The sequence below is a fragment of the Triticum urartu genome, chromosome 5, assembly GCF_003073215.2.
Source record: "Triticum urartu cultivar G1812 chromosome 5, Tu2.1, whole genome shotgun sequence".
In the NCBI taxonomy this organism is placed as follows: Eukaryota; Viridiplantae; Streptophyta; class Magnoliopsida; order Poales; family Poaceae; genus Triticum; species Triticum urartu.
The window spans coordinates 166,120,262-166,145,163 of NC_053026.1; the positions used below are offsets into that span (position 1 = coordinate 166,120,262).

General features: G+C 44.2%; 2 protein-coding genes across 4 annotated transcripts; both read right to left on the reverse strand.

Annotated features, from left to right (window-relative positions):
- Positions 1-10,407: 10,407 nt before the first annotated feature.
- Positions 10,408-16,308, reverse strand: LOC125508277 (glutathione synthetase, chloroplastic). 2 transcript variants are annotated; one of them, XM_048672936.1, is made up of 13 exons: positions 16,063-16,308; positions 15,707-15,876; positions 15,395-15,470; positions 15,133-15,263; positions 14,618-14,740; positions 14,454-14,534; positions 13,049-13,129; positions 12,874-12,943; positions 12,169-12,290; positions 11,818-11,957; positions 11,528-11,720; positions 11,301-11,427; positions 10,408-10,761 (listed from the first exon to the last, which is right to left on the reverse strand). In XM_048672936.1, the coding sequence occupies exons 1-13, from the start codon at positions 16,171-16,173 to the stop codon at positions 10,759-10,761; spliced, it is 1,428 nt and encodes a 475-aa protein (XP_048528893.1). In that variant the 5' UTR covers positions 16,174-16,308; the 3' UTR covers positions 10,408-10,758. The 2 variants fall into 2 exon arrangements, with proteins under 2 accessions (XP_048528893.1, XP_048528891.1); XM_048672934.1 differs by lacking the exon at positions 10,408-10,761 and adding an exon at positions 10,877-11,215.
- An 838-nt stretch (positions 16,309-17,146) lies between these two features.
- LOC125508276 (AP-5 complex subunit mu) lies at positions 17,147-22,983 on the reverse strand. 2 transcript variants are annotated; one of them, XM_048672932.1, is made up of 8 exons: positions 22,796-22,982; positions 22,543-22,668; positions 21,930-22,238; positions 21,469-21,752; positions 20,464-21,359; positions 19,986-20,042; positions 19,572-19,619; positions 17,147-17,522 (listed from the first exon to the last, which is right to left on the reverse strand). In XM_048672932.1, exons 1-8 carry the CDS (start codon positions 22,864-22,866, stop codon positions 17,448-17,450), a joined length of 1,866 nt encoding a protein of 621 aa, XP_048528889.1. In that variant the 5' UTR covers positions 22,867-22,982; the 3' UTR covers positions 17,147-17,447. The 2 variants fall into 2 exon arrangements, with proteins under 2 accessions (XP_048528889.1, XP_048528890.1); XM_048672933.1 differs by having other exon boundaries at positions 17,486-18,015; positions 22,796-22,983.
- Positions 22,984-24,902: the final 1,919 nt, after the last annotated feature.

Below are 24,902 nucleotides of genomic sequence, written 5' to 3' on the forward strand. Positions count from 1 at the left end.
GCCAGCCACCTGTGTGCAAAGCACGTCGGTAGTACCAGTCTTGCGTAAGCGTACGCGTAATATCGGTCCGGGCCGCTTCATCCAACAATACCGCCGAACCAAAGTATGACATGCTGGTAAGCAATATGACTTATATCGCCCACAACTCACTTGTGTTCTACTCGTGCATATAACATCAACGCATAAAACCTAGGCTCTGATACCACTGTTGGGGAACGTAGTAATTTCAAATATTTCCTACGTACACGCAAGATCATGGTGATGCATAGCAACGAGAGGGGAGAGTGTTGTCTACGTACCCTCGTAGACCGGCAACAGAAGCGTTGACACAACATAGAGGAAGTAGTCGTACGTCTTCCCGATCCAACCGATCCAAGTACCGAACGTAAGGGGCCTCCGAGTTCTACACACGTTCAACTCGGTGACGTCCCTCGAGCTCCGATCCAGCCGAGTGTTGAGGGAGAGTTTCGTCAGCACGACGGCGTGATGACGGTGATGATGTTCTACCGACGCAGGGCTTCGCCTAAGCACCGCTACGATATGACCGAGGTGGAATATGGTGGAAGGGGGCACCGCACATGGCTAAGGAATGTTCACGAAGATCAACTTGTGTGTCATGGGGTGCCCCCTTGCCCCGTATATAAAGGAGGGAGAGGGGGAGGTACGGCCGGCCCTAGGGGTGCGCCTGGAGGAGTCCTACTCCCACCGGGAGTAGGACTCCCCCCTCTTGCCTTGTTGGAGAAGGAAAGGGGAAGGGGGGAAGAGGAAAGGGGGGCGCCCCCCCCCCTTCCTTGTCCTATTTGGACTAGGGGGAGGGGTGCGTGGCCTACCCTGGCCGGCCCTCCTCTTCTCCCTTAGGGCCCATGTAGGCCCATTAACCCCCGGGAGGGTTCCGGTAACCCCCCGGTACTCCGGTAAAATCCCGATTTCACCCGGAACGTTTCCGATATCCAAATATAGGCTTCCAATATATCAATCTTTATGTCTCGACCATTTCGAGACTCCTCATCATGTCCGTGATCACATCCGGGACTCCAAACAACCTTAGGTTCATAAAAACACAAAAACTCTAATTATGATCGTCACCGAACTTTAAGCGTGCGGACCCTACGGGTTCGAGAACTATGTAGACATGACCGAGACACGTCTCCGGTCAATAACCAATAGCGGAACCTAGATGCTCGTATTGGCTCCTACACATTCTACGAAGATCTTTATTGGTCAGACCGCATAACAACATACGTTGTTCCCTTTGTCATCGGTATGTTACTTGCCCGAGATTCGATCGTCGATATCTTAATACCTAGTTCAATCTCGTTACCAGCAAGTCTCTTTACTCGTTCCGTAATACATCATCCTGCAACTAACTTATTAGTTGCAATGCTTGCAAGGCTTGAGTGATGTGCATTACTGAGAGGGCCCAGAGATACCTCTCCGACAATCGGAGTGACAAATCCTAATCTCGAAATACGCCAACCCAACAAGTACCTTCGGAGACACCTGTAGAGCACCTTTATAATCACCCAGTTACGTTGTGACGTTTGGTTGCACACAAAGTGTTCCTCCGATAAACGGGAGTTGCATAATCTCATAGTCATAGGAACATGTATAAGTTATGAAGAAAACAATAGCAACAAACTAAACGATCAAGTGCTAAGCTAACGGAATGGGTCAAGTCAATCACATCATTCTCCAAATGATGTGATCCTGTTAATCAAATGACAACTCATGTCTATGGTTAGGAAACATAACCATCTTCGATCAACGAGCTAGTCAAGTAGAGGCATACTAGTGACACTCTGTTTGTCTATGTATTCACACGTGTATTATGTTTCCGGTTAATACAATTCTAGCATGAATAATAAACATTTATCATGATATAAGGAAATAAATAATAACTTTATTATTGCCTCTAGGGCATATTTCCTTCAACTAGTGCCCTCACTCAAGTTGACTTGCTCGCCAGACTTGTTCTGGCAATCACTTTGATCTGACATAGCTAATACTGCAAACTAAAAGCTGACCCTGTGAATAGATGTAGTTGAGATAGAGTGGATGAGCATCACAAAGTGCAGAGATTTTGTAAAACAATTGAGTCAAAAACATAGTTTTAGTTTTCCACAGAAAGCATTTCGAAGCTACCGATTTGTTAAACTCGATGACACCGAAGCAATATTGGAGCCTGAACTAGTGGAATCGGTCAGACCGAGACACAGTTCGGCTCCGAGATTGCTAGGGTTTCACTGAGAAATCAAACTTGGTCACACCGATTTGCAAGTTTCGGTCAGACCGAAAATCACAAGTGCAATGACCTAAGACAAATCGGTGAGACCGATTTCTACAACTCGATCGGTCCAAGATGAGTTCGGCAAAAACCTAACCCTAAATTTTCAAATCAAAACTAATCTAAAGGGAGTTTTAGCTGGATAGAGTGATCTCATACATGGTAATAATCATGGCATTGGCCTAAGTGCAGGAATTGGAGGTAAAGATTGCACATAGGGGTCAAGTTCATACCCTGACACAACGGTGAACTCGCTACGGCGGCAACAGCGGTGAAGATTCCCGTTGACAGTGGTGGAGACCAGCGGCGATAGGTCGCTGGCGATGAGGAGACGATCCGGAGACCTGAGTCGGCAGAGGAGGACACGTGCGAGCGAAAGGTTTCAGAGGAATTTCCAAAATTTGACCCGTGAGTATATATATCCTGACCCTGTCGGTGTGACCGAGTGGAACGACTCGGTGGCACCGAGATGCAGAATCGCAAGCGGTTACTGCAACTCGGTGTGACTGGACTGTTCAAATCGGTTGCACCGAGATTGAAAACCTAAATCAACTCAATGAACTCGGTATGACCGAAAGGAATGAATCGGTCAAACCGAAATACACAGATAGGTTTTGGAAGTTTAAGTCTATGATGAATCGGTGACTCCGAGTGCTCCTCACCCAGAGGGTTCGAATCTAACTTTATCAAACTTTGTGATATAGCATGAATAGAGTTTGAGACGCGAAAATCATAGATATCTAGAGGGAGTACTTAGGCATTCTTGTCCATCCATTTGGCGAAAGAAAAAGACCAAACAATCAAAGCAACAAATGGATGTCCTTGAATGAGAAAAATATGCAATCAACATGCTCACACAATAAAATGGCAAATGAAATATGTGGCAAAGCATGCACAAACACTCTAGCATCTATCAAGCAATTGGCGATGACTAGGTCATCTATATATGAGTATATTGACTGAGGAGTCAAATGAGAACATTTGATCGTAGGTCATACTCATCGTTTAAGCACAAGTGGGATTACCACTTTTACATAAAACATTGTTGTGTTCACACCATTAGAGTTGCTCTAGCTTAATTCTTAGAGTAAAGCCCCCCCCTAGATGTGATATCCCCCCTAAGAGGGATGAACTAACCTTGGGTTTTGTCGATGATGACTTCATGTAGATGTTGAAGATGTGGATGCTCATTGTTGATGTAGATCATTTGGAGCAATCCATTGGAGTGAGTTGCACTTTCAATACCTACACGGGTTAGTCCCACAAGGAACAAACAAGGATATCCATGGACATAGAGTAAAATTCGCATAACATGACGTCCATGAAAGCATTAGGTTACCTTGTCCCTTGTCTTACTAACAAGAGGGTTTGTGACTCCTTGAACTAGTGCTATATGTGGAAGTTGTTTGCACTTGTTCTCGCCAAAATGATATGAGTGAACTATGTTGGCGGAGTCACCCTCAAGAACTCTCTAGTCCTTCTTCTTCGGGATCCACATCAACTTGATGGGAATCCTTGGAGTTGTAGTCGTACTTGGTGAAGTAGAACTTGATGTAGTCTTGGGAACCCACTTGACCAAGCCCTTGGGAGCTTCTTCAAATGCATCAATCTCCTATTGAAGCTTGTCCTTGCCTTTTTGCTTGTGGTCTTGTGGTGGAAGATCATCTTGAGCTTGTGTTCCCTTGAAAGAAGTAGGATCATACTTCTCTTGTTGAGGAACAAACTTCGTCTTGAGGTATTGATCTTCTTCCTACTCAACTCCATTGGCATTGAACTTTCGTTCAAAACCAACGCCTTGATTCTTCCGGTGCCTTCCTTGCTTGCGTACAATTTCCTCAAATTGCTTACTTCCGGCAAGGCTCTTGTAAACACCTTTCTCTATAATTCCCTTCAATAAGCTATTTTCTTTCTCAAGTGTAACTTGGCTAAGAGAATCATTAGTGGAATCAAGAGAACTACTAGAAGCAACAACATTGGATTTAGCATGATTATTGTTACTACTAGAAGAGGAATCTTTCTTACTCTTGTTGCTTGATTTTACTTGTGGCATGTAAGTAGACAAGAGTAAACACTTGGCAATGTAAGAAGAACTTTTCTTGTGAAGATCATCATTGATGTCCTTTAAAAACCCATGATCTTGCTCTAGGTTGAGCTTTTCAAAGCGTAGCTTCTCATGAGTCTTTAAAAGTTCTCGATGATCTTCTAAGGTAGTTTCATGAGCTAACTTAAGAGTGTTTAGTTCTTTAGTTAGACGCTCAATCACCTTCTTATCATCGTCATTCTTTTTATCTTGATTAGCATGATTAATAGCAAGTTCATCATAGTTTTCATCACTAGAGTTGTCAACAAGTAAATCATCATCACCTAGCAAATCATCTTCATCACTATTGAAATCAACATACTCGGGGTGTGATACCTTTGGGCCTTTACCATGAAGCATCTTCCAACTCCTTCATTTGGCGAGTCAAATATGTCATAGGAGTTGGTTGACACAAGTGCTAGACCGGCAACACCTTCATCTTGAGTATATTCGGAGTGGAGTGATAACTTCTCTCGGAGTGGTGGTCGGAGTCGGAGCCGGATACCCATTCACCAACATGAGCTTGATGTCTTCGCTTTGTATAGCTCCTTGATGACTTGTCCTTCCTTTCCAAATCCTTGCTTCTGCAAGAGGTTCTTCGTTCATAACGATCATCTCTACTCCTCTCTCTTGGAGGTGATTCTTCTCTTCTACTTCTCCTTTTAGGTGAGTCTTCTCTTCTTTTGTAGGGAGCCGTACACTCATTGGAGTAGTGTCTGGGTCTTCCAAAATTATAGCAATTACGCTCATGACTAGAAGATCTTTTGTAATTGTAGGACCTTGACTTGGAACTTCTTTCTTTGCTTCTACTCTTGTAGAACTTGTTGAAGTTCTTCACCATTAGGCTCAATTACTTATTGAAGACTTGTTTCTCACTTGATGATGTAGGAGCATCACATGAGGCTTTGTATGCACCACTAGACTTGTTGTGAAGCTCTTCTTTATCCTTGAGTGACATCTCATGAGCAACAATTCTACCAATGACTTATGTTGGCTTGAGATCTTTGTAATTGGGCATAATTTGGATTAATGTGCACACAGTGTCATATTTTACATCCAAGGTTCTTAGGATCTTCTTGATGATGAATCTGTTGGTCATCTCTTCACTTCCTAAGCCGGCAATCTCATTTGTGATGAGAGCAAGCCTAGAGTACATTTCAGCGACACCTTCACCATCCTTCATTTTGAACTTGTCAAGTTGACTTTGAAGCACATCCAATTTGGATTCCTTGACGGAGTCGGTACCTTCATGCATATCAAACAAAGTATCCCAAATTTCCTTTGCATTCTCAAGACAGCTGATTTTGTTGAATTTTCCGGGGCACAATCCGTTGAAGAGGATATCGCAAGCTTGAGCATTGTATTGCAGCATCTTCAATTCTTCCACGGTAGCTTCACGATTTGGTTCTCTCCCATCGAAGAATTCACCTTGCAAGCCAATACACACAATAGCCCAAACAGCGGGGTTATGTCCAAAAATATGCATTTTCATCTTATGCTTCCAACTAGCAAAATTAGTACCATCAAAGTAAGGATCTCTACAGTGGTAAATTCCCTCGCTAGATGCCATACTCTCCTAGGTTGTGAAACCAAGGCTATGATCACTAAAGCTATGGAAATCAAGGCAAATGGAGACCAAAGCTCTGATGCCACTTGTAGGATCGAAAGTATGTCTAGAGGGGGTGATTAGACTACTTGACCAAATAAAAATCTAGCCTTTTCCCAATTTTAAGTCTTGGCAGATTTTAGCAACTTATCACAAGTCAAGCAATCAACCTACACATGCAATTCTAAGAGTATAGCAACAGAATATAAATCATCATATGAAGGTAAAGGGGAGGAGTTTGAGGGGAGCAAACACAATGTAGACACATAGATTTTTGGCGTGGTTCCGATAGGTGGTGCTATCGTACATCCATGTTGATGGAGACTCCAACCCACGAAGGGTAACTGTTGCACGAGTCCATGGAGGGATCCACCCATGAAGGGTCCACGAAGAAGCAACCTTGTCTATCCCACCATGGCCATCGCCCACGAAGGACTTGCCTCACTTGGGTAGATCTTCACGAAGTAGGCGGTCTCCTTTCCCTTACAAACTCCTTGATTCAAATCCACAATCTTGACAGAGGCTCCCAAGTGACACCTAACCAATCTAGGAGACACCACCCTCCAAAAGGTAATAGATGGTGTGTTGATGATGAACTCCTTGCTCTTGTGCTTCAAATGATAGTCTCCCCAACACTCAACTCTCTCACACAGATTTGGCTATTGTGGAAAGATGATTTGAGTGGAAAGCAACTTGGGGAAGGCCAGAGATCAAGATTCTTGTGGTTGGATTGGAATGTCTTGGTCTCAACACATGAGTAGGTGGTTCTCTCTCAGAAAAATGAGTAGTGGAAGTGTAGGCACGTTCTGATAGCTCTCTCCTCGAATGGAGAATGGGTGGAGGGGTATATATAGCCTTCACACAAAATCTAACCGTTACACACCATTTACCAAAATCGGTTAGGCCGATTTAGTTCAAAATGTGAACGTGAGGCATTTTGGTGGGACCGACACGATCAACTCGGTGAGACCAATTTTGTTAGGGTTAGGGCATAACTTAATCTTGGTGAGACCGGTCACATGAACTCGGTGAGACCGATTTCAGTAATAGGTAACCAGAGAGTTGGTCAGGCAAACTCGGTGGGACCAATCGCTCATTTTGGTGAGACCGAAATGTTACGAAAAGGAAACAGAGAGTTTGCATTGCGAACTCGGTGGGACCGATCGCTCAGTTCGGTTAGACCGAAACGTTACAAAGGGAAACAGAGAGTCTGCAATCCCATCTCGGTGAGACCGAGATCCCTATCGGTGAGACCGAACTGATTAGGGTTTCTGGCTATGGCTATGTCAAATGAACTCGGTGGTGCCGGATAGATCAAATCGGCGGGGCCGAGTTTGACTTTTGGTTTGGGACATATGTGGAAATGAGAAAGTGGTTGAGGGATTTTGGAGCATATCACTATGCATTTTGAGCAAGCAAGCCATTAAGCAACACCTCATCCCCTTTTAATAGTATTGGCTTTTCCTATGGACTCAATGTGATCTTGGATCACTAAAATGAAAATGTAGAGTCTTGAGCTTGTGCCAATATGTGTCCTTAGCATTTTGAGGGGTCCACATCTCTAGTCCATGCCATGCCAATCATTGAACTTTCTGAAATGATTATCTTGAAGGAATATTAGTTCAATGAGCTATATGTTGTTAATAATTACCAAAACCACCTAGGGATTAGTTGCACTTTCATGGACCCATCCTTGCTCCTTTCATCGTGCTTGGTCCTAGGTTGCTCCAATACACCTATAGACATAAGAAAAGAACGAGAAGTAACAAAAACCAAATAAATACACAAATGTGCAATGCTCACAATGATAAGTATAAAAACCGGTAATCATGCATAATGGACATATATTTGGTTCAATGGGACATAATATATGAAGAGAACATGCAACATATGAGCTCTAAAAATGCGTAAAATATAGAGCCATCAGCAGCGCCGATGGCCCTCGGCATTGTCAGCTCATCCTCTTCGGCCAACGCCTCCTTCCCGCTGGGGTTTTCTCCTCGTTCGGCGCATGCTCCATCAGCACCCGCTCCGGTAAGTACAATTTCCCCCTTTGCTGGTAGATGTGGATTAGGGTTTGCATTGTTAAGCATGGATTGGATTCGCTCAGATTTGATTCGATCCGATTCCAATCGAATCGACTCGAATTCAATTGTCTGCTTCTTGACTGTTACTGTATATGCACTGCCTCATTGCTGTTAGATTGCTAGATTAGTGCACTGCCTTGATGCAAACTAGGTGTGTAGTTGTAGATTTGTGCTTGCAAGATAGGTAGTCACATTGGATGATATTCATGCTAGATTGGTTGATGTTCATGCTACACAAGTTGCTTGTTGTTCATGCTGCACAAGTTGCTTAATGTTCATGCCAATTGCTTGATGTTCATGCTGCACAAGTTGTTGTGTTGTTCGTAGTTAGGGTTTTGTGCATGATTTCAGTGTGTGTGCATGGTGATTAGTGTAGGTTGGACAAATGTGCATGCTCATATGCATTGTAGGACCATTGTGTTTGCTCGTTTAGGTACTAGTACCAACCAACATGCTGCCAAATGTGGGTGTCCTGCTAATGATTGGCAACTACCACAACTTGAAGTGCTATGTTAAGACCATAGCACAGATTTGGCAACTGCCATTGATCCATTGCATGCTCATATGCATTGTAGGACCATTGCATGTTTAGGAACTTGCCAAACTTGCATTGCTATGTTTAGATCATAGCACTGATTTGGCAATTGCCACTGATCTAGTGTTATGATCTAAAACAGAGCATTGCATGTTTAGCAACTGGTACTGATCAGTGGTAGTTGCCCAAGTGCAAGTGCCACTGATGAGTGGCACTTGCACTTGGACAACTACCACTATTCAGTGCCAGTTGCCAATGATCATCTCACTGATCATTTGCAACTGGCAGCCCTTAGAGGCAGTTGTCAATGCCCTGTTACTAACACAAGTCATCTTACCTGGAAAGATCATGAAGACGGAGTGGGACGTAGCCGGAGGAGGAGCGCAGGTCATGGCTGCGACGAGGGCTTCGAGGACCTGATCCCGACGAACCGATGGCTCAAGACAGTGAACCTGCTTGGCAGGGTCACTGCCATGAGCCAGCCATGGTCACAGGGACGAGCACCGAGGACCGGCCACGAGGAGGGGGGACGAGAGCCGCTGCGTTTCTACATGCAGATCAAGGACATGGAGGATCTCGCCATGCTCGTCATCCCTCGCAAGTTCACGGACATGCTAGAGCAATGGCTGGTGACGAAGCCACCGCACATCATCGGGCTGTCGGCCAACAAGTGGTGCGAGTTCTGGGTTCAGGTCCAAAACTTCCAGAGGCACATGGTCCTTGGTAAGGGCTAACAGTACTTCTGCCGCCGCCACAGGATCATCCCCGGCAACCTCCTCGTCCTGCGCATCTCTGGACTTGGCTTGAAGGTTCAGATCTACAACCACAACAACTCAATCATGTGCAGGGTTCGCTGCACCAAAAATAGTTGCGCCGGTGACATTACTCCTGCGATGTAGTCAGTTTGTGGTGATCGTTTGAACTTGATGTTAGTTTGTGGTGATCATTTGAACTTGTGCTGTGATGAACCTGTTAATATTTTGGTCAGGATCAGCACCCTGGTTTGAAGCAAGGGCATCTCATACCCCTGTTGTTTTAACTTATGATCATAGTTAATGTAGTTTGACTGTTAATCTACTGTTCTTTCCTGTCTATTTTGTGTTGTGATGTCTTCTTTATTGTTGTGTGCCTGATGTTGTGCTACAAATGTGGTGGTAAGGCCACCACATTTGAAAGGGGTCGGCACAACACAAACATGCACTCAGCCAAACAGCCATGGTGTGCATCTACTGACCCCTGAAGCATAAATGTGTGCAACCAAACAGCCAGCCCTAAAATGGCCACTGATACAATGTCGACGACCAAACAACATGCAGATGTTGGTTTTTCGCCTGTTTTTGCTCAGCCGGGCTGAGTTAAGACGCAATGCAGGCAATATTAGAGAAGACAACCAAACACGTCATTAGTCTATGATAACCAATTTTCTTCTTGAATTCGACATCTATATATTTCATGGCACTAATCTACCCTAGAGATCGTGGTGCTGACAGTATGCAACTTTACGCCATTAGTTATGGCATGGAACAATAGATGTGACTCCACTGGCACTGAGCCACAGATCAGGAAAACAAAGGAAATGCTAGCTAGCGAGGCCAAGAGAGATGCATGACAGACGGAAATAACAGAAAATTTGAAATGCATGCCTTCTTTATTTGGCCTATTGATCTGCTGGACTGCTTGATTTCGACATCTTGACTGGTGCATGATAGCATCCAAAGCATATGATCCATCTGGAAAGAGCAGGACAGCAGAGCGGAGGATCTTCCATGATGATCATGCCCATATGGTATTTTTTACACTCAAAAAAGTTGCATCTCACAGAATTTTTAACTTCTTCGTATATGATTGACCAACAGAAATGGCAACGCTGAAAATTCACATTAACAGTGCATAACACAACTGCCTGGCCCCGAGTCAAGGGTGTAGTGATCCACGAAACAAGAATTTGTAATCCGTTTTTTTCACGGGGATTATTTTCCATACATAAACATGTCATCTATACATGACATTTATTCTTCACCCAGTGTGCTGTATGCTAATGGCTGACGTCTGCAAATTGTGCAGCAACTTTGTTCATCTCATTTGTTGCGACCGATGCAACAGAATGCTAAATCCATGGTAGGTCAATGCTGGTTCGGATTTGTAGCTGGTATTCCTGAGGTTATGTCACTGCAAGAAGCAAACCTTCCATCAACGACTACCCATGTAGGAAAAAAAAAGCCAAACTTTTTTTTAAATAACATTTCTAAGCCAAACTGAAAGAACTCAGTGCACATCCGCGACCAAGGAAGAAAATCATGTATTTAATGTTTAAGCACTGATGGGATGCATCTTTAACACTGCCACCTTTTCCAAAAATCTGTAACACTGCCTACAGCAGTACATACGAAGAACATGTTTCAAATAACTATGTAACATACTGGTTTGGTGCCAAAGAAGCCTACACATTATAGATAGGATATTTATGAAGCTTTGAGTTTGATAAGTCGCTTCCGAAATTATCAATGTCATTTAGATTTTCCTGGCTGTTTGCACCAATCCATGGAGAGGCTGGAATGTTTTTCTTTATCTATTTTTTTCCAGATTTCCCCAACAATATCAGACAGGTCACAGGACCAATTACCTACAGCCAATGCATTTCAAACAAAATATAATTTTATTGTTATGAAATGTATGTGCACAAACTAATGTGAACCACCGTGTATCACCTTGTCGGTCAGGTATAAGCTGTCCAAAACAGCAAATCCCGCAGCAACACCGCCTTCATCCGAAGAAGAAACTTTTGTTCGCATCAAGTAACCACACTTATCATTGATGATCACCTTATCTTTGTTCCTGAAATCAGATATCAAGTCATGACCTGTTTGTCAGAAGAAGCACCATCTTATGAGGAGCGCTAGTGTTTGGACTTCTGTGTTTCAAGCACTTATTATACCGCAGGTAGGCTCCATATATCCCAAGCTCAGATACTGTGAGGGCCTCATGGCAAACACCACCACGGACCAGACTAGCGAGAGATGCTTTGGGAAAGATTCTTTGCATCAGTATGTAGGCTGAGAGAGCATCTCCTCCTTCCTTCTTGAGTCTGATCAGAGCCTCTCGCACATCAAAACCGTATATGTTGTTCCCTGTGCACGAATAGCATATCAACAAATAATGAGAAAAACTACTAAGAAAACAACTAATGAGCAAAATAATATCCATATGTTACTGCATAAAACAAACCTCCGCCTTCACGTTGAGGCTTCAAGACAAACAAGTCAGGGTTTTCAATCGCAGATTTGACAACCTCTTCATCATCCAAGCTCCATAGCCCTGCAAAGCATTGACGGAGCTTGGCAATTTCCTCCTTATTTTCAAGAAACCTGTGGAGGGAACAAATTATGGTCAGATAGGCTTTTAATGTCTACCAAAGACTGATAATTGATCTGATCACTAATGGCAGAAGTACAGCGACAATACCACAACGGGTCTTACTACCCTATGTTCAGTCATGAACTTAGGTAGACCCATAGTGCTATATGCAGTTCACATCATTGGAATATTCAAGTCATTGGTACTCAAAAATTGAATCACCTTTCAAGCACGTTAGGTTTTGCTAGTTCTTGTTGAATCTTCTTGGTCCCCACTAAATGATATGATATTGAAGGACACTTCACAGCAGATGATTGTTCCATCAAAAGCCTTGCATTCCATTCCTAGAATATATACAAGAAACATGCCATGGGGATTAACAACAAAAACAATTGCTATACATCCACAAGACATACACAAATTTTGCTTCAGTGTTGACCCTATTAACGACTAGTGAAATCAATATATACGAGGGAATGTAGAAGTATTTGTTGAAGTGTATATGTGGATTGCTAGCCCTTTCTATTAGTTCGGACTTTTGGTTGTGATGGCTAGTGCATGAAGGTTAATATGGTATATCAGAGCCTAAGGTCTTGTGTTCAAGTCCTGGCTTTCGCAATTTATCCTCTGTGTCCACGTATAGGCCTCTTGAGCCATACCTCTGAGTCTATTCACGTGTTGACTTCCCACGTCACACGTGAGAGGGGGTGTTGAAGTGTATATGTGGATTGCCTAGCCCTTTCCATCAGTTCGGACTTTTGGTTGCGTTGGCTAGTGCATGAAGCTTAACAGTGTTCAAATATTTTAAAATTTAAAATGATGCCATATTATCTCAAAGAAAACACTTCTATGGTAATTTGGTTTTCAATCAGAGGAACTGTCACAAAAAATGCTGTGTTGAAGGGTGGAAACAATGTATACACGTACTGCTTCTGAAGGATAATCGTTTGGTGTATAGCCAGCTCTAAAATACACCACAGCGACCTTCCTGTCATTTCTGCATTTTCCAAAAATACTTTAATGAACATTCTGCAAGACTGCAGCAATCGCTAAACTGCCAAGTGTCAAGCCGCAAACAATAAGCCAATCACAGAATACATACACAACAAGAGTTCCATCAAGGAGAACCTGGCCTTCAGCCTCCACCTCTGACAAGGTCTTCCTAATAGTTGTTATGCCATGTGTAACAAATTGTCAAGGGAACACAAATTTGACGTTGAGACTTGATGTAACATTTTAGCATCTGGACTGGGAAGAAGATCCTGGAGACAAGCAAATAACCAGAAGTACTAAACAGTTGTCATATGACAAGATTGAGCTATAGACTAGGAAGGTGGACCAAAGATGGCATGCGGAGCATCCCATGGACATCACTGTGAACCCATCATCAACCCCACAAACTCCAAGTGGACCGATGACAAGAGCTCACCCGTGTGCCATCAAACTGAGGTGACTTCACTCCTACTTGAGGTCCCTATGTATTTGGATGAGACATGGCTTCTAGCTTAATCCGGAATGCTATGTATGCTTAGATATGAAGGCATGAAACCTGGAGAAGCAAGGAAGGAAGGCCAAGTCCCAAGCGAGGAGCGGAGACTCAAAGACGAAGAGAAGGAAGAAAACCAGTGCAAAATCTGCACTACCGGACAGTCGGGAGAGCGCTGGCGCCTCGGCCTCAACCCTCTGGAGCGACCAGAGGTCGAGCAGACTGTCCTGTCCAACCAACCAGACAGTGTCTAGTTGGCGCTCGCACCTCGCCCTCAACCCTCCAAATCGACCAGACTGTCCGGTCGGTGCTGAAGCCTCTGAAGAATTGCACCACCAGACTGTCCCGTCCACTCTGACCTAACTGTCAAGTAGTTCTGTCTGTGCAGATTTTGGGTAAGGTCCGTGTATCTCCCCTCCCCATACCCCTTCGTGCCTAGGCTATAAATACCCGTACTTCTCTCAGATCTAGGGTTAGCAAAGTATAGACTAAATCTTGAGAGAGCTTTGCTCAATCTACCCTCTCCCTTGGAGATCAAGAGCTCTTTCGGGAGAAGAATCCTCTTGGATTATCAAGACATCCATATCCTTTGGATTGGGGAATAACTATCTCTCAAGACCCATCTCTCCTAAAGATTTGGAAGAACTACCCTAGTTATCTTTTCCTTTTGTTGCTGCTTGGATCTTGATGTGCGTCTCGTTTTGGCATGAGATTTGAGTACTTTGGTGGTGAATCTTGTCTATGTGAGTACTTTGGTGGTGAATCTTGTCTATGTGAGTGTTTCCTCAAAAGTTTTCCACAGTTGTCACCCAGATCCACCTCCAAATAGTGAAGATCGGGCCATTCCTACGGTTTGCCCCGTATCAAGATGGCAACTGCATTGGCAGGTAGAACGTCTTAACAAAGCAAACTTTAAGCAACTGAGTCATGGCATTTTTGCTAAGCAAGAACTTGAGTTATAGAAAATCATATATAATTTTCATCATTAAGAGAAGTGCCAAAGCAGATCACAAAAGGATATGATTCCCTCAAATATTTGACAAGCCAGTATTGGTCATACATATTTCTTTCTTCGGGCTGCACAATCATCATAACTACAGCACTGAACATTTCATGAAAAAGTGTGTCAGTTAATACTCAATTGGTTAGCTATAATATGCATGATTCAGCTAGAGCGTACCAAACCTGTCAACATTAAACTCATCCCATGCTTTGGCCAATGCTTTAGCAAATTGACGGCTTGCATCATTTCCAGGAACCCTTTTGGCATCTAGACATAATAAATTTCCATACTGATTGATCAAGGTCCTGCATAGCAATTAGTGATCAGTTGATTTACTACACATACTGATGACCTAATAATAAATCTGATTAGAAATACCCTGATAGGTACAAAGTAGAAAACTTCATAGTATCCATTAGTAAGACTTAGTCAAATGTAGAGAAGTTTGGCTTAGGACAAAGCTAGAACTTCAAATAATTTGGAACGCGGGAAGGAATTCTTACTTATCTCTAAGTAAACATAGAAGACGTACTATTTAACATCACAATTGCAATGCAGAAACGTTTAGAAGTGTACAAATAATTTTTTGGACATAAAAACCATGTGTACAATTACCTAGCCAGATTTCTCAAGTAAAGGTACAGTGTAAATACACACAAGCATAGCAATGTAATACCAAAGATATGTTCTACTTTACCTGTGAAGCTCAGTCACTATTGAACAAAGCCCAGGAAAAGATACTGAAATAGTGTTGAGCTCTATTTGGAGAAGAGAATTGGTTTCTGAATCCAGCATATAATCTGATCGGTGCAGCCCCAGTCGGATATTCTAGTGAAAAAAGTAGCATTTGTCAGTACCATACAGTAAGGACATCAACCAAAATAAGACCAAGAGACTAGATGGATCTATTAATGTTCAGGTATAGAAGTTGACTGAATAGTAGAGGTGAGGTGAATAACCTCCTCCTTGTTTGCATCCATCATCTTCCTGTGAATATCTAAGAGCCTAGAAGTGAAATCATCAACCTGCCTTGTTCTGAAAGTACAAGCATGACTGTATCAGGCTATCAGCCCAAGAGCTCCATTAAAATCCTTATCAAATTATCAACAACCTGATTCGTCAATATACAGCCTCTAAAATAGTTTTAAGGCATATCTACAAGAATAATTGACATGATTTTGTGAACTGGTACGCTTCTTTTATCCTGGTCAACTTGCAGGCAGAGGCTGTGAATGAAAATGTGGAGAGGTTAACATGGCAACGGAACTCACTTGGACAAGGAATCCTGCAAGAAATCCCCATCCAAGCTAACACGATCCACGAGCTCGTTGAAAAGCGGGGCCAGCTCGCACGCCTGACTCCAGAAAGACTCCGGGAGACGCGACGGGAGCAGGGAGATTGGAGCGTGGACCAACCCAACCCCAGGAACTGTTCCTGATCTCTGCAAGAGGACAAGCAGCAACAATGAATGTTTGGTCATGGACGATGGATATTCCGAGCTCTGCTCATCGCATCAAAGCTCACTCAAAGATTGCTCATTCAAAGATTGCGGTCCTGAGCTTGGCCGGCCGATCCAAGAAGAGGTTGATTTCCATGGAAGTTTGAACCGAGGAGGCGAGAACCTTACCGGGTCCGCGCGGTCCCCGACGACGAGTCCGTGCATCGCGCACCATGCGGTCGCCGACCGCGCCATCTCCTCCACCGCAGCGGCGTCCGCCTTTCCCTCGGTGGTGCTCATCGCCGGCAGTGGTGGGTGTTGGGCGTTCGGGCGCGTGCAGAATTTCTGCGTAGTTTGAGGTGGTATATTCTGAATTTGAAGCTTAGGTTATCGGTGTGGTGGGGTTTGCGATTTCTAGGAAAATGGAGGGGGCGGCGAAGGCGGCAGGGTCAGGTTTGGTCTCTGTAAAGTGTGCCGGTCACTTTCTCTGCTTGGGCAGCAGCCTCAAACATTTTCTTAAAGAAAGTCCTCCAGCAGGAAAACTGATGATGGATTCTGTGGTAATGGACCAAAGCGAATCCAAACCATTCTAGTACAGTACCATGCAGACTAAAAAATAAAATAAACGCTAAATAACAAGTGAATTTAGTTAGATTGCCATGTTATTTAGTAGTAGTACCACACTATTTTGTCTTGCAAAATTATATCGCAATGCAGTTCCATTAGGTTTTCTTCCTTAATATCATTGGGAACCATAGAGGAAATCTTGCATTGTAGGGTACAGAAACTGGAAACAGAAAAGTTTACCTTTTTCACAAAGAAAGAACGGTGGTGAGCTATACCACTTTCGGCACCTCCAATTTGTGGTACACAATGACATAGGAAATTGCTTTTAGAAAGACACCCATGTCACCCTTCTTAAAAGAGATTATAAACTGAAAAGGGGGATAATTGACCTAAAAGGTTTTTTCTTTTTGTTGAAAGTTGATCATCTCGACTCAATATTCGTGATTAGGACCATGTTACTTTTTTGTTAGACTAGCTTGTCAAGACAATCCCGAATATTCGGCCGCCCCATCCCAATGGCATCATGCATGATATGACCAACAGATTAGTGTCTCGATTCACTGAACCTAAAAAAAAGATGCTGCACCCCATTATACATACTACCAGTAAGATGGAAGAAAAACTTTCCAGTGGTAACATATTTTGACGGGAGAAAGAAAAAAATCCAGGTGTCATGTTTGGCACGTCTCCAGCTTCGCAACGCACATTTGAGCGGTGATCATAGAAATAACATTACAACGAGCATCAAATTTGGATACAATGGAAAGAATCCAGGGGGTGTAGAAAAATTATTGCTAAGAAGAGAAGACCAAGGATTCGAGATCGCATAGAGCCATGAAATCTAAGCTCAGCATACAAACTTGTCTGACAAAAATGATGTACAGATCTGTTTCCCACTTGAAACACTATTTTCCTCAATTATATAAGAACTAAAAGAGAACTTCCAGCACAGCTCTGGTGGGACCAAAAAACCGTTGAGGGCCGTGCCTGGCGATGAACAGTGGCAATTATAATTCTTTTGGCAAAGCTGCGGAAGGACATTTTCCTAAGGTATTCCATAGTATGTAGTCTCCAGAAGAGGCCTGCCAAAGGAGAGCAATGTTATCAAAGAGTATCTTGTATTGATGGTGATATTTCGCCTTTCCGCACAGGGGTCTCATAACCGATTAGAAATAACACAGCAATTGAAGTGCAATTTATCTGTTTCGATAAACAGATCAAATGTCTATTTGTGGAACAAATCTTTTGTGATGTTAGTCTAGCATAAATTATATTCATGCTCAAGGTGTGAGTTTACAGATGAAAAGATAATGTCCCACAGTCCCAGGGAGGAAGTGGTGATAAGCAGGATGAAGAGGGAAAAGGCAAGTACGCATCAACTAGTCATTCTTCTGGGAAGCCAGAGTCCTGCACAGGCTGACCTCCCCCACCCCCACCCACACATGCTGACGCGTGTGCCTCCCCGCCGCAGCCTGTCCAAACCACCTCCTCCACCAAGCCACTGCCACGGCCGATCGGTTGTCCCCATCATGGGCTCAGGGCTTGCACTTCCACATGCTGAATTGTTTCAGGCGACTTGCGAACAGGGAACATGACTTTATTAATAGTGTGTGCAACAGAAGTTAGGAAGGTGCTTCGCATCAGATCAAAATACTTGTACTTAGTTCAGCACTAACAAAGCAAGGTAATATTTTTGCATAAACAAACCCATGCATGCACTGTACGATTCTTCCTGTAGTTTGTACAATCCTGAGGTTCTCGCCCCCCACCCCCGCTGGCGACACGAGGGTAACCCTAGCCGCCGGGAACCCTCCCTCTGCTCAACCCCCGCGTCGTCGCTGCCGGTCCCTGGGATGGTGGCGGCGGGTCCCCCCTCCTCCCCGAGATCCAATCTCATGAGCACGGTGCCCCCTTCCGGCTGTCCCACCCCTTGCCGATCCAGCCGGCGTCACGGCCTGGAAGTTCACCTCTGCAGCCCACCCTCCTCCCCGTGGACACAGCCCAGCCTTGCTGCTGGCCGGTTGTGGACGCGGAAGCTGCGGCCGGTCGAGGGCCTGCCTCGTGAAGACGGCCCTCGTCTCCGGCGACGCCCACCTCCCTCGCGTTGCGGTGGCAGCTCCAACGTGGCAGTTGTTGAGGCTACGGTGGTCAATTCCCTGGCATCGGCTACCTTTGACAACGCGTCGGCCTGGTGACGTGGTGTACGTGTGACATTGCTAGCGCTACTCCGGCCCCCGAGGCATCTGGACCTGCGTTCTCCGGTGTGCGTAGCTTGCCAGTGTCCTCTGTAGGGGATCCAGTAGCTGCGTCCCTTCTAGCTCTCTCGGCTCGTCGACGTCCTGATGGCTACGGCCCTGGCAACTCAGAGCTGCGCTCTCTCCAGTCCTAGCTTGTCGCCGTCGCTTCCCCTGGGTCAGTTCTCTCTGCCTCACCGCACCCCCGACCCTGTACACCTCCATGCCTCGCCTGGTGCCAAATCATATGTCGTGTGTCCGATGGCGCCAGGTGCTACCTTCCGGCGCCAACCCCCCGACAGACATGGTGGCTCCGGCCAACAATGGCTTCCTCATCTCAGATTCGGGATCCGGCGGCTATGAGATTGCTCGGTATCAGGCTAGGGAGAAATCTCTGCTCGGCTTGCCAGTGCTGCTGGCAGGGGCGACGCTCGCGGGTGTCGTTTTCCTTCTTGGAGGCGCTAACATGGCCTTCATCTCCGCCCCGGATGGCGGCGGCGGCGTGGTGGCGTTTTCCTTCTTGGAGGCGCTATCTTGTCGCTCACGGTGTCCCAGATGTTGGCTTTGGTGATGTTGGACGGCTTGCCGGTTCGGTATGCCTCTCTTGTTAGGGGCTTAGTGGGTTTAGCTGTGTAGTTTCCTCTGTTCGGCCCGAGCATCCCCTGTCCGTCTGCTCCGGGTGCCATGTTCACGCATCCTTGTGTTCAAGCTATGTGATGTACCCCTATCTGCACTCATTCTAACTCCTAGCAATGAAAGATACGCAAGCTTTGCATATTCGTGAAGAAAAAAATGTACAATTCTCTTTGAGCAATTATTGAAATGTTGAGAAAAAACAGGTTTTTCAGTGCATTGACTATTTAAAGAGCCAAAGTCGGAGGGGAGGAGATAAGTCACCTGCATTGAATATTCTACTGGGGCTTTGACAGAAGGATAAATGGTTACCTGCAGAATATCGTACAGGAAATGTGGTGTTTAATTGTGACTCAATTATATTTGAATAAAGCATGGGAAGAAATGCTACAACAAGGAGAAAATAACTATTTCATAATGGAGGTCAGGACATGTAAGGGTGCGATTCTTGAGCAATCTCTTCAGCATGGTAGTAAGGAAACTGTAATATGTACCACCTATCAAGCACTACAACGTAAGAACACGGACAAAATATGTGTGGATATCGAGTTAAAATTTCTGAAGAACAATGGCTAAAAAATTTGAGCTGGCATGAGGGCATCAACATAGGATAACAACACTAAGCTACTTGACTGAGTGGGTGAAGATGGTGATCAAGAAAGGTTGTGGGTAACTTACAGATCTTGGGTCGATTATAAGACCAGACAGGGTGCCACCAACTATCTTAAAAGACACCTGGGGAATATTTCATAATCCATTATAATATTGAAAAAACAAGTTCAAATGAGAAGTAAAGTGCATGTGTGCTGCTGTATGGATATCAGAAGACTTCACGGGTGTGCAGAAGGAAGAACAAATATGATACAGTGGTTGTTCCAGATTATACTCTCTGAACCCAGGTACAAATATTGAATGAATAACAGAATGTCATGCAAAATGAACAGCTGCATGATCCTATATCAACCAACAGAACAGAACAACTGAGAGCTACTATATGCTGAGAAAGTAATATGAAGAAGAGGTCAGGCATGTCAGAAATACAGTGACCAAATATGATTCTTCCCAATGATCTCAAATTCAAAATAACATCATGAGACAAACACTGCTTGAAGGTCTTAACAAATTCCAACAACATTATGTTTCGGTAGAGGCAAACCTTAGCATAATTGTAAGCCTGCCAAGACAATGGCTCTTCCAAGTCAACTGCTTGAAGGTCTTTGTTCATTTTTTCCATGAGGTAGTCATCCAAGTTGGCACCATTCTTAGTGCTATCTTGCTCACAATCACTATCTTCAGCAAATGCAGTGGTTGTGGCCGACCGAAATGATGAATTTACTCGCTGCGTTGTTCTAGGATGAAATCTAACAGTACCAGAGAAGGTAGCTTCAATGCTCCTACCACTGAGGCCCCGGCCACTTGAAACAATTCTCCACTCAATTAAATGTTCTGTCATTGAAACCGTTCCAACTGATGGATTTCCATCATATGATGCAACTCTTCTTCGAGGAAATGGCATTGTGACCATGCAAAATTCCATAAGAAACGGGGACTTGTAACCCTCCATCAATCTCAGCTTAAATAGAAAAGCACCTTCATTCTCAGATACCATAGACAACTGGTAGAACCCTTTAACAGGTGGATCGATGTTGCATGGAGCTTGATAGTGCATCAAAACGAAATTTCCTAGTGGTGGTTGAAATAGCAGAGATTGCTTATCACCAGTAGGCTCTGAAGCTTGAACACAGTGGTGGAATGATGATACCTCCACACGGGCAGTTTTTAACCCAGTCAGTGGCAAAGAAACATCAGGTAACCCTTCCAGTTCAGCCCTACAGGTTAGTTGTCCCGAAACGGAAAGGAAATCTGGCACATCATCACGGTCATATAGTGCAGCGTTTATAATCTCCAGGCTAGAAAAGAGAGTCCGTTGCCTCCCTTTGTATAGGTAAGGCTTCCAGGCAGGTTGCTTCTGGTCTGTCGGAAGAGGATCAGCTGAATACCCAGTTGTTCTAATCGAAGAAACATTGCCATAATTAAGATCCTGAGGTGTGCCTGCAAAAAGATACTGTTAGCTTCCTTGGCTAATCAATAAACAGATCCATGAAGCTAGATGATAGAACAACACAAAGTGTTATATTCGACATGATACTCGATTACTCACCAAAAGGCATAGCACCGATGATGAAGCTTCGTAGTAATTCCTTGTCAAAAGGTCTTATACCACCTTTTAAAGAGTCTGATTGAGCAGCACCAACAGGCGAGGAAACTGATGCAACTGGGGCTGCAACAGGTGCAGCGCTAGGTTTTGACCGGGCTGTAATACCTATGCTTCCAGTCAATGAATCTAACAGTCCACCAACAGAGGGGCCCGAACTAACGATCACCTCTGGTTCAGCAACATCACCAGTAATTATGTCCCCAATAACATTCGCAACCATAAAGGCCCTATCATGGAACATGAAGTATGAGAGTCCAACTATTGAACATGATCGTTAATTGGTTGATATCAGTATAAAACTCACAAATATTTTCGTAAAATATATGAGTTGAAAATGGGGTTGGTAATGTAAAGAATGAAACAACAAAGAACACACATAAATAAGGTAAACAAACTTACATTACCCTGTTATGCACGGAAGATTGAGCAAAATGGAAGAAAGATTGCCATTCTCTTTGGCTGAACTCCCGCAATCAGGTCTTTTCAATAGGCTCTCGGACGCTCTAAATGACTGAGGATCCACCAGAGGCAGCACAAGGACATAATAACTTCCACGTTTCTGAAGAACTACAGGCCACAGCATAAACCCACCCCCTTCCTCTTTGTCAATTTGAAGCGATATAATGTGGCGAGTGATTGGATCATCTACCCAGGAATCTGACCCCACAGATGATAAGCTTGTGCGGATACCAGAACCACGGGCCGTGCCTTCCCTGCAAAATGTCAAATTTAAGTGTTTATCGCAACTACGTATTTCATAAGCTATGAACATACCACAACATATGTTGATCCAGTTATAGTCTCATCGGTGGATGAACTTCCGAACTAATATGAATACCTATCTCGGATATATTTATCCTTTGTTCAGAAGAAACAGGCATTGCTAAGTAAAGATCCTGCATCTAAATCACAATTCACTTCCAGGACGAGCAACATAAGTATCTACTGTAATTTTTACTCGACCACGCCAATTCTCCGGAGAAAGCTAGTACAAGAACCAAGAAACAACGGCCAAACCTTCTCCGGCGGTTGGCAAACGCGGCGGCGACCTCGTAGTCCGCCGGCAGCGGCATCTCCGCGCCCTTCCCCGCCCCCTCCGCCTCCCACGCGACCCGCCACCGCTTCTCCACCACTGCAAACCGCCTGAAGCAACGGGGGGGGGGGGGGGGGGGGGTGAGTTCCTGGACCAGAAGGAGCGAATCCTGGCGCGAGAATCCCCGGATTTCATCTCGGGGGTTCGCGAGGTGGAGTCGGCGTCGGGCGTGCGTACCTGGAGAAGGCGACCGCGTCGTTTGGCGTGAGGATCCAGATTGCGCGGATGCTGCATCCACCGCCGGACATGGATCGCCGGAGGTGTGGCCGCGCGGTGGCTGTGGACTCGGCACTTGTTTCTAGGATGGGATGGCCGGAGACTCGGAGGGGCCAGTGGGGAAGACGACAGGAAGAGTACCGGAACGTAAACCCGCCTCCCGGCTTAATGTTACTGTTTACATGTCCGTCTTCCCTGGAAGTTTACGTATTCTAGTTCAGCTGTCGCGAGCCCCGTCTTCAACTATATGATACCCCGTACGTCGTTGCCGGAATATTTTGCAATATATTTCAATGTGATTCGTTGTATGAAACATGAATATTGAAAGTAATAATTAAAAAACTAAAACTAAAATACTATAATGTATTATGTTTGATTACTATATAGTTGTAAAAAAATATTATATATAGCATAATAGAATTAAAATTCTCATGTATGTTTGCACATTGAGATGGATCTTTTTTCATGCATATCATGATAAAGTGACATGTTTGCATTTTGAGAGACATATGGTAGTAGGATGGGCATTTTCTCATGCATGTTGTACGATGATATGGCATACTTGCATGTTGAAAGAAATAGTTGATGGGTCTAATTTAGATATAGAAGATATAGTGTTCTTGCAACGAAAAGAGATCATCTCCATTGGTCTCTCTATTCCTAAAAAAGTACAGGAAGAGTTGTAAGTCCTTCCATACACAACATGAGCAGATATGATTATAAAGAGTCACCTTATCAAAACTTTTTAGAAGGCGTGATAGTTTTCGATGAATTAAATCTCACTTTATGTTCCACCGATGACACACAAGTCATAATCAGATGAAACCAATCGCCATGAAAACCCAGCTTCAAGAGCATTGCTTCCAGAAACACTCACTCGACTATGTCATATGCCTTATGCATATCTAGTTTCACCACACACCATCCTTCCCACCTTCTTCTGATTAATGGTGTGTAAGATTTCATAAGCAATTAGGATGTTATCTGTAATAAGTCTTTTTGGAACGAAAGCACTCTGTGTAGGACTACTTATATCTGGGAGAAGGATTTTATGTCTGATCGCTATCATTTTAGATATCACTTTGTACACCACATTACATAAGCTGATGGATCTAAATTGTGCTACCCATTCTGGAGTTTGTACTTTATGGATCATGACAATTATGGTATTATTTCATTCCTGTGACATTACTCGACTATTCACCGCTTGCAGGACCACCAACACCAAGTCATCACTGAGCATCATACTTTGGAGTTGAAGAGAAGTATCGCCCAAAACCTCTTGTAAAAAATGGCATGAATGTCATCTGGGCTAGGTGCCTTGAAGTCCCCAATGAAGAATAGGGCCTTACTCACTTCCTCGGCTGAACAAACTAGAGAGCTGGAGGGAGCAAAGTTTGTCGTGACACACCTACAGTTTACGAATCCTTTGTCTCTCATGACTCTCTGATTTTAATGAAAACAAATAAGAGGAACGAATGTTGCTTGCTTGAAATTTCTACTTGCATTGGTACGCGTCGGTGCTATACAAATGGTTTTTAACCCCTTTCCGCGACGGCATTGGAACCGTCGCCTAGTGAGTGACGGCGATAGGGGGTCCTTCCCACAGTACCTAGAAACTGTCGGGATATGCCCTCCTGTCACACATGCTCGGCAAAATGAGTTCGTGTGCGACCGACGAGCGCTCAAATACGGAAATACGTACAGTAGAGCTAAAAAATATAATTATACAGGCGGAATTGTTTCCGGTCACAAGTACATCCGACACAGTCAGTCCCCGCTAAACATTTTTGTTCATATGTACATCACACACAGTCGCTTCAAGGAAAACGTTTTCGTTCACAGGTACATCACACACAATTTTCCCTGTTAAATCGTTTGTGATAGTGTTGCCATTGCACACAATATTAACAATTTTATCATTTGCGTTATTGAATGCATCACACACGGTGTATAGAAGAAACTGTGTGGCAAAGGTTGTCCATCACACACTGTTTTTATGTGGTAAATGTTTGCGCAAGGTGGCCTAACGCAAATAGTTTTTAAGAGGATGTCGTGTGTGCAGTGG